This window comes from Amyelois transitella, chromosome 22 (genome assembly GCF_032362555.1).
Source record: "Amyelois transitella isolate CPQ chromosome 22, ilAmyTran1.1, whole genome shotgun sequence".
Classification (NCBI taxonomy): Eukaryota; Metazoa; Arthropoda; class Insecta; order Lepidoptera; family Pyralidae; genus Amyelois; species Amyelois transitella.
Window position 1 is genome coordinate 5,952,968 of NC_083525.1, and position 9,854 is coordinate 5,962,821.

The 9,854-nt window shown below is 34.3% G+C and overlaps 2 protein-coding genes across 2 annotated transcripts; one reads left to right on the forward strand and one right to left on the reverse strand.

The window, feature by feature from the left end:
- The first annotated feature begins 814 nt into the window (after window positions 1-814).
- Window positions 815-5,879, forward strand: LOC106129998 (beta-chimaerin). Its single transcript, XM_013328740.2, has 8 exons — window positions 815-988; window positions 1,070-1,271; window positions 1,518-1,748; window positions 2,439-2,674; window positions 3,120-3,371; window positions 3,678-3,809; window positions 4,286-4,391; window positions 5,022-5,879. Exons 1-8 carry the CDS (start codon window positions 955-957, stop codon window positions 5,188-5,190), a joined length of 1,362 nt encoding a protein of 453 aa, XP_013184194.1. The 5' UTR covers window positions 815-954; the 3' UTR covers window positions 5,191-5,879.
- A 7-nt stretch (window positions 5,880-5,886) lies between these two features.
- LOC106129997 (N-glycosylase/DNA lyase) lies at window positions 5,887-9,784 on the reverse strand. Its single transcript, XM_060950616.1, has 6 exons — window positions 9,620-9,784; window positions 7,884-8,228; window positions 7,567-7,678; window positions 6,925-7,095; window positions 6,463-6,657; window positions 5,887-6,039 (listed from the first exon to the last, which is right to left on the reverse strand). The coding sequence occupies exons 1-6, from the start codon at window positions 9,694-9,696 to the stop codon at window positions 5,950-5,952; spliced, it is 990 nt and encodes a 329-aa protein (XP_060806599.1). The 5' UTR covers window positions 9,697-9,784; the 3' UTR covers window positions 5,887-5,949.
- Between the last annotated feature and the right edge of the window lie 70 nt (window positions 9,785-9,854).

Below are 9,854 nucleotides of genomic sequence, written 5' to 3' on the forward strand. Positions count from 1 at the left end.
TCAAATAACAAATTTATTTGCAGCGAAGATAAAAAGGAGATCAATGAACTAATTAACGCCTAGGTACAAGTTAATCGTTAACAAATTATTTATTCCAAGACCAAAATTAACACCCGCATTATGGAAATACAGTTTTAACTCCATATCAAATCTTAATCGCTAAATAAAATAAATAAAAAAATTGACGATGGAGGATACAGGGAAATAATCGTATTCAGGAAATCATTCTTTAGTTAAATGTTATTTTAATAATTTTGTAGTAGGTATTGGTTCTTAGCCGTGAAAGTGATTAATTTATTGAAATACATAACTAGGTAGATAATCATAAATAAAATACATAAATAACTTGGGTTTCTTCTTTTAGGCGATGGGCTAGCAACCTGTCACTATTTGAATCTTAATTCTATCATTAAGCCAAATAGCTGAACGTGGCCATTCAGTCTTTTCAAGGCTGTTGGCTCTGTCTACCCCGCAAGGGATATAGACGTGACCATATGTATGTATGTCTTGTTATACTATATATAGTTATATATCCAAGACCCAGGCCAAATCAGAAAACGTTCGTTCCTCATCATGCCCTGAAAAATTACAAAGGTCTCATCACGTATATAATATAACTTATAATAAATTAAGTCCATACTCTAACCACGAAACTCATAACATAAATCATTAGTCAATTAAGAAGAATCGAGAAATAGATTTTTTCACAACACTAGAGAATCTATCAAATAAATCTATCTAAGGAAAATTGGCAGTGACATGTCATGTCATGTCACTGCCAAATTGTGTTTATTTTATGTCAGTTTATGTTTACGTTTACGTTACATTGTGTACCTACCAACGTTGAGTATTTCCATTAATAATTTCCGCATTGATTTTCTCATTATTACTGTACCTTGACATACTAAATCGAGATAAAATATAACCTACGAAGCAGTACATTAAACATTTTAAATGGAAAACTTGAAAAACATTTGGAAACCTGAGCGTAAGTATCGGCATAAAGTTGTACGATTTTTATTTAAAGGGAGTTTTATTATTAATTGAATTCCAAATGTTTATTTCCCAGTCTATCGTATCCAGATGGAAGCTCCATTACCGAAACGCTTGATGTGTGAAAATTGCCCTGATAGACCTGAATTTTACGGCAAGGAATACCATGGACTGATAGGTCATAAAGAGGCTACACTTTTGTTAGAAGGAGAGCCCAATGGAGCTTTTCTGATAAGAAAAGGAAATCAATGCAATGACTTCTACACGTTGACTTGGAGGTAACTTCAATAATGAATCTGTATTTCCTATATCATGACTTCCTCTTGTTAAATAGTATCTCTAACTAATTTATATGTACAGTAAAATTGTGATTCATTTATCAGCACCCCATTGAAATTATTGTATAATTTTTTCAAAGAATCAATTGACAGGCAATATTGAATGACTACACTCTGAATGTCTTCACCAATTAAGATAACTAAGACAAATTTCTTCATGGATTGAAATAAACTTTTTCTTTAAAGATTTGATGACAAAATACACCATTATAAACTATACTATGATGGGACCCACTACATAAAAGACAAGCGATATGAAACAGTGTATGATTTGGTGGCTGATGGACTCATCACTTGTCACATGGAATTGAAGGCTCATCACATCCTGGAGATGATTAACTCCCGGACAAGTTACACGGACAGTCCATATGTCACATTGAATAGGAGGAAATTGAATACATTGTCTCAAATGAAACAGTGAGTATATATGATATATTTTTAAATAACTATTTTTTATGTGCAATCAAGAGTTTACAAACAAACTGAGTTATGGCCCTACTACTTGCTGCTTCCTGCTAAACTCAATATTTACAGTTCAAGAATAAATTCTGAGTATTAATATTTAAAAATGCAACTTAATGAATATATTGCACTTGTTAAAACTTATTAGAAATATTATTTATTCCTAATAAGTTTTAAGAAGTATGTATATGAAAAATATTAAACATATATAATATATGGCAAATATTCTCCTTTCTCTAGAAGTCTTGTTATGATTTAGGACACATTTTTTGTATGGAGTGACTGTTACTCTTGTAAAACCTTGAGTCAATCAAGCAAAAAAGTTTATTATGTGATTAACCATTTTGCTTGATTGAATACATACTTAACTTATCCATCATGGTTTTAGTAGGAAACCAGACAACTTATACTTGTTTTAGTATATAAAATAGATGCAATGGATGGACTAAGGGGAAGGCTAATAAACATAGGATTCTTCTTATAGGCGATGGGCTAGCAACCTGTCAATATTTGAATTTAAATTTGGTCAATAAGTCATACAGCTGAATGTGGCCTTTCTGTCTTTTTAACATTAAAAATTATCAAATGTATTCTGAATCATCTAAAACCTTACTCTCACTAAAGTAATTTTGTTATTTGCTTCAGAAACTCAAACCGCTCAAGCCCAATAGGTAAAAAGACTGAAACAAGAAATATAGAAGATATTGACATTCCAAAAAAGCCATCTTTTGATCTCACACCAACATTAGAAGACAACCCTCTTCTCATTAAGTATTCAAAGAGCCACAGCTTCAAAGTTCACACGTTCAAGGGACTGAACTGGTGTGAGCTTTGTGCTAACTTCCTATGGGGATTCACCGCTCAGGGAGTTAAATGTGAAGGTATATGTTTATAGTACCTATAAATCAAACTAATCAGGCAACAACATTTTCATAGTATAAAGAGCTGGGGTTGGATTTTTTTTGAGTTCTACTTGTATGTCAATTATACATATAAAAACTCATCATCCCCGTTGCATGAAGTCCACTGCTGAATAAAGACCTTTACAATCCCTCACCATGGCTGTAAATGGTGTGCCTGTGTAATCTTTAACCTTTACTCACCCGAACGAATATAACTTACTAGCGACCCGCCTCGGCTTCGCACGGATGCAAAATTCGGAAAAAATTATACATAAAAACCTTCCTCTTGAATCACTCTACCTGTTACAAAACACCGCAACAAAATCAGACATTTAAGACAGATTTAAGCATACAGACAAACAGACTAAAATAGCGACTTTGTTTTATACTATGTAGTGATTACAATACTTTAAAAACTTTGCAGACTGTGGTTTCATAGCCCATTCCAAGTGTTCCGAAAGGGTCCCGAACCATTGCGTGCCAGATCTGAAGAAGCTTCGAGGTGTGTTCGGTATAGACCTGACCACTCTACTCAATGCCCATGCTAGCACTCTTCCGTTTGTAGTAAGGAAATGTGTCAACGAGATAGAAGCTAGGGGTATGGATTCAGAAGGCATCTACAGGGTGTCTGGGTTTGCTGATGAGATTGAGGCGTTGAAAATGGCCTTTGACAAAGGTAAGAAGAAGCATTGCGATATGCTATAATAAATAGGGACAAACAGCCAAAAAAAGAATGGAATTAGCATCATGAAAAGTAAAATCTTTTCATTCATAAGCTGCATTAAACGAATAAAGGTTAACAAATGGATGTCATTAGCATTTTTAGATCATATCTTGAGCCAAAACGTGGGTGCTAATCTGGGTTGGCCTTCAGTGGCCCAGTGTATAGGCGGCTTTAGAAAGCCCGATTCTCAAGCACCTATAAAAAGTTGACATTCGGAACTTCGGTGAGGATCGGAATTTAAACGAAGGATCGTTTCAGATGGCGAAGCAGCAGATCTCAGTGTATACAGCAACATTAATGTGGTAGCGGGGACGCTGAAACTCTACTTACGGTTGCTGCCTGTCCCGTTGGTTACGTACGAAGTGCATCCCAAACTTGTTCAGGCCATACGTAAGTATTCAATATCTTACCTCTCCTCTGCGAATATCGTAAAAGTCTAGTAAAATACTTTTATATAATAGTTCATTATGTTTTCAAGGAAATTAAAATGCCACTCAAATCTTCAAAGTTAACAGCTGTAAATGCAACCAGGAATGAACGAGGCATTGATTATGGCCATAAAATAACGACTTATACGATAAGTTTATGCCATTGAATTGTGTTACCATTTTTAATGATATATAAAGAATTTAATAAGTCATTGAACTTGAATATCATGTTTGTCTTTTGACGAAAAGTACTTAAAGCTGATGAATTTCAAATCTTAATTAACATGAGATTAATACCATTTTTTTCAATATTAATTCAGGTTGGCTGGAAGAGATCCCACTTAGGGATAAGCCCGCCTTTGTACTGTACTGTTTTAATTTGTAATGTACTCCTTTAGTGAACAATAAAGCATTTACTTACTTACTTAATTGTTTCAGAAACGAAAACAGCGGCGTCACAAATAACTCTTTTGAGAGAATGTCTGGATCAGCTCCCGCCGGCACACTTCAACTGTTTGCAGTATATGGTACAGCATTTGCATAGGTAAATACAAATGCTACCAGTTATTAAATATCCTTCTAGCTTGTCCTGGTTGTCCGCTCATAGAATTTGGAAAATATATAACACTATAAAAGTGGTGCCGTGTGGTTCCCGGCACCAATAAAAAAAAATAGGACCACTCCATCTCGTTCCCATGGATGTCTTAAAAGGCGACTAAGGGATTTGGCTTATAAACTTGAGATTCTTCTTTTAGGCGATGGGCTAGCAACCTGTCACTATTTGAATCTCAATTCCATCATAAAGCCAAACAGCTGAACGTGGCCTATCAGTCTTTTCAAGACTGTTGGCTCTGTCACCCCGCAAGGGATATAGACGTGATTATGTGTGATAAAAGTGGTGCGTATTGGTGAAACGGTGAAAGGGACGTCTCAATTAACAGCTTTACACTACGTAGAATATTGAGTGAAAATTAGCAAAACACATCATTTCTATAATTTTTGTCAAGTTCAATATGGCATTTCTATGGTCTTATTATATTCCGATATCTATCTGTCTGTCATTAACTCAGGTATGTAAAAGAAAAAAGAAATTGTTCAGCATAGAAACCCAACTTTATTTTTATTATCAGGTGATAAGCTTATGTCTTTTTACCCAATAAACTATTTTGTCCAGGGTATCACAATACGCGGAAGTGAACAAGATGAGCGCTCACAACCTTAGCACTGTATTCGCGCCGACCCTTGTGGCCACGCCGCCCGCCATCACGGACCTAGCCTTCGAAATCAGGGCCTTACAAGCTCTAATAGAGTACTGCCCGCAAATTTATTATGGGAACAAGTAACTTTCCAATATGTATTTGAGAATATCAAATCAAAAACTTAAGGTCACAGTTCCATTAAATTAACTATTTAGCAAGTACTCATAGCAAGTGAATATAGTTACTGGCCACATAGTATTTAAGAGTTTTAGTGGAGGTCAAAATAAGTCTGATTTATTTTAATACATACTCGTAATTTTGTTTATAGGTGCTAAAACGAGGCTTTGCCTGCAAACAAAAGCATTATTGTTTTGCCAGGTATTTTGACATTTTATGCATTTATGTTTTTTTTTACAAGGAATCTACCAAGTTTGGTATTTTATATACATATTATTTACATATTTGTCACCTTAAAAAGAATGTTAACGTAGGTACCAACTGAAGTTAAATAAAATTACCTATTTTAGATTACATGTTAAATATTAATTATAGCCCACTCCATCAGAATGTATTATGTTTAGTATTAATGTATCATTTTAATCTTGTGCAATAAATTGGCTAAGAATAAGAAGAGTGCATTTTCTTAAAATATTTTTTACGCTGTTATTTATATCAAATTGTGATAAAATAATGAGAAATTCGATCTTTATAAAAGATTACTTTAGAACCATTCCAGGTTGTGTTTTGATAAGTATAGTAATTGTAATATTATATGATGCAGCAATTTTTTACTTTTGTATTGATAAGATGTAATAAGTATATGACAATTATAATTGAAAATAAAAAGAAAGTACGAAATGCATGTAACACATTTTTTATTCTTAATCCTAATTATCACAGATATTACTTTTTCTTCCTTTTTTTCGGCTGACTAACGTCAGGTGCGTCATTCTCATTCTGCTTGAATTTTTTAAGATCCGCACAGAATAATACCTGAAAAATTTAAATTTTCGTTAAACCGAAATAGCACTAACAATGGTTTAAATATCATGCAAGAATTGCAAAAAAAAATTGAAAAAACACACGTAATATAGGGAAAAGATTTGTATGTTTGTAACAAATTAACTAACTATTGAACCGATTTCAAAAATTCTTTCACCATTAGAAAGCTGCTTATCCGATAAAGTGCTATAGGGCTATTGCTATAGGAATATTGCCAAAAAAAATTTGAAGCTTGCTCTATTCATCATTATTTTTGGTTTTATTATTCAGCATGTATACCTTTAGTCTTTTTTGTACATAACACAAATCCTTGATTTCCAAATGCTTTCTTACATATTCTTTTAATGATGACTTGTGATGGTCAGACATTAAAAAAACTTATGAAAATGTTACAAAACCTAGTTATGTACTCACAGTGTGGGCCCATCCTGCCATGTCTCCGTACAATTTCCGGAAGTGGTCACCAATTTCCACATACATCTTCTCTGTGACATTCTTCTTGCCTCTGAGGTGTGGTAGGTAGTTTTGTGCTGCGATCTGGTACACGTGAGTGTCCACTGGTAAAGCTTCCAGGTGGTCAAGGGACATGAGGCATATGCAATCGGCCACCTGGGAATTGAAGCATAGTTTTGAATTAGTACCACAGTTTTATTAGTAACGTTTCAAAGAGGACAAGACTGGCATCAATCTCATGATTTCACTAATTTGACGATGACACATAATTGGATGTACCAATCAAAAACAGAAAGGACATAATTAAAAAATCTGATAAAAGCTCTGGAGCTGATTGCAGATATAATTTTAAAAAGTTACCTATTAAATTTAAAATTAGTAGAATAAGTGGCAGAACAAATAAAATTGGTTTTAAATACTTACCTTTGGTCCAATACCATGTAACTTCATCAGTTCAGATCTTGCATCTTTATACTTCATATCCTGTAGAGTCTGGAACCACTTCGCCCCACCCAACTCCACAATCTGAGCAGCAGACTTCTGTATAAACTTAGCCCTGTATCCAAAACCTAACTCTCGTAGTTTTGATTCCACCTGTAAAAAAATATATTTAGATTTTAAAAAATTGAAGATTGACCTTGCTTTTAAAATATAAATTAAAACTATTAGCTCCTATAGGATGGATACAATATACCTACGTAAAAATTGGGTATGTAGATAAAAGTATTGAGAGTGATGTTTTCTTCCTACTAGATATGTCATGGAGGAAAGCTTTTTTCTGATGATCTGTTCCTGATGTATTATTCCTAAGAAGCCCAGGATTTGTCTTGTATGTGTATAAAACAACTTTTTAATTATTTTATTGTTTACCTAAAAGTAATTTGTCAGATTGGTTGTTTCATATTCAATTAAGATATTGGTCATTGATGTGGTTCAATTGTGAATTTTGTTGTTATGTCCTAGAGCCTTAGTCTACTTTCTAATCAGCATTTAGGTAGTTGCTCATGGTGTAAGTTTTCTTTGAATTTTTTCAGAACTGTAAATTTTAATATCTTCAAACTTTACCTCTGGCTGAGCAAGCTTGTCTACAGTAGGAAATGCATAGTAAGTGACTCCTTCATTACTGCAAATCTCTTCTCCATATTGTGTACAGAGCTTCTCCACCATACTTGAAATTCTGAAAACAAGATTTAACAAACATAAAAATTTAAACAAATTATTATAGTCAGGTATTTATAAAGGTGCCTATTTCTTTATTTTGTGGGAATACTCTTTTAAGAACCTAAGAAACTTACATACAAAATTACAGCTTCCTATGGTTTACTGTAATTTGAGCTAAAGTATAATTAGGTATCTCTTTTTAAAGAAATAGAATATCTTACCTTGATATATGGTTATTTTGACTGCAAATAAATGAGAACAAATTTTCCACGGGCTCCTGTTTCAACATCCTAATACCATAAAACTGTTGACAACAAGATTTAAAAAGTTCATCTTTTCCTGACCACTCTTTATAAGATTCCAACAAATTTAAGTTAAGTCGGAAATAACTTTCAATAGTTTTTTTGAACTTTTCGTCTTGTTTACTGTTTTTGTTAGATTTTGTGCTATTTTCAGGCAAAGTTCCAATCACTTTGTATTGTAAATAATCTTCAATTTGTCGTAATTTCCAAACTGTTTTTGAGAATATTCCTGTCCATTCATCTTTATCCTTATCATGTGTCCATCTGAAATATAAATTTCAATTCCAAATTAAGTTTGAACTACCATTTTTTTACCTATTAAAAACTAGCACATTATGAGGTAAAATATGTATAATTATGAAGGTATGTACAAGATAAAATTGATAATAAAAAAATAACATTCTACTTTTTCATATTATTTTTATTAAAGGTGGTGTGGTTTCCAGCACTATAATAGAATAGGACTAAGGGAATGACTCATAAGCATAAGGGATTCTTGTAGTCGCCGACAAGGGCTAGCAACCTGTCACTATTTTAATTTCAATTCTATCAGTAGGCCATGAAGCTGAACGTGGCCTAGCAGTCTTTTAAGACTATTGGCTCTGTCTACCCCGCAAGTGTAGTGATTAAATATATTTTTTTATTATTATTGTATGAAAGATCTTACAAAACATTAAGTAGGTATTAACTTAGCATAGCGAAACCACTAAGGTTTGGGCTCAACTCTTAAAACGGGCCACCGCCAGAGAGGTTGGGGAGGGGGTGGGGAGGGTGGGGGAGGGTTTGTATGACCCCCCCCCCCCCAAGTATTTTTTTTTGCCGGAAGCCCCCCCTTTTTTTATACGAATTTTTGAAAATCTTAAAAATTGCACTAAACAACGCAATATTTTCGGTTTGTCATTGTAAACTGTGTTAATTTAGTATTAAATAATTAGTTTGTCCATTAAGACATTAATTAATATATTTTAGCACTAAAAATATAGTCAAAAACTTTGCTTAAAAGTAAAAACAAAAAAGACACTAACTATGAACAGAACGCAATCCGCCGTTTTGGTTATGTGCTACTGTCATCTTATCTACTGACTTCGAAAGTAGCTGTCGGTAAACGGACAGCAGGGGGTGCAGGGGGGCGCAGCCCCCCCGCACGGGGGGGTCGGGGGGCGGTAGCCCCCCGCAATGAAAAGAAACAAATTAGTCACAAATCAAACTCGGTTTGGTTAGGTTAGGTTAGGTTGGTGTAAACCACCAAAGCGGAGCGAGCGAAGCGAGCGGAGCGTTCAAACTGAGTAAAAAAGTATAATAGACAGTACGTATAGGTTAGGTTAGGTTTAACTCACCTTCACCCCTTTCATCCCTTCTGACTTTCCCCCCCCTTGCCCATCTGGCGGTTAATGACCTTTAGCACACTTTTTATATGAAAACTTTAAAAATTCGTAAAAAAAAAAACTATAGGCTTCCGGCAAGGGGGGGTCACGGGAGGGGGGGTGTTAACCCCTCCCCCATCCCCCTGCCCCCTCCCCACCCCTCTTCGGCGGTGGCCCGTTTCAAGAGTTTAACCAAGGTTTGAGATTACACTAAGAATTATATTTACGTCATTATGTATGTATATTTATTAAGTTAATGTTAACATTTAATGTTAAGTTTATTTTATTTACCTGAAACTTTGACCTCCATTTAGAGTGCCAATTAACTGCAGCTCTCGCCGGTTACATGAAATTTTATTCCAGCTCATTTTTATTTTATTACCAATTTTAATAATCCATCATATAAGACTAAATTTTATACAACGCATCGATGATCGAAGAACCACGATGACATGACATGACACAAAAACAAACAAATGAAAACAACATGCAGATAAATCGCAAATCGCGCGCTATTTGATTTGAC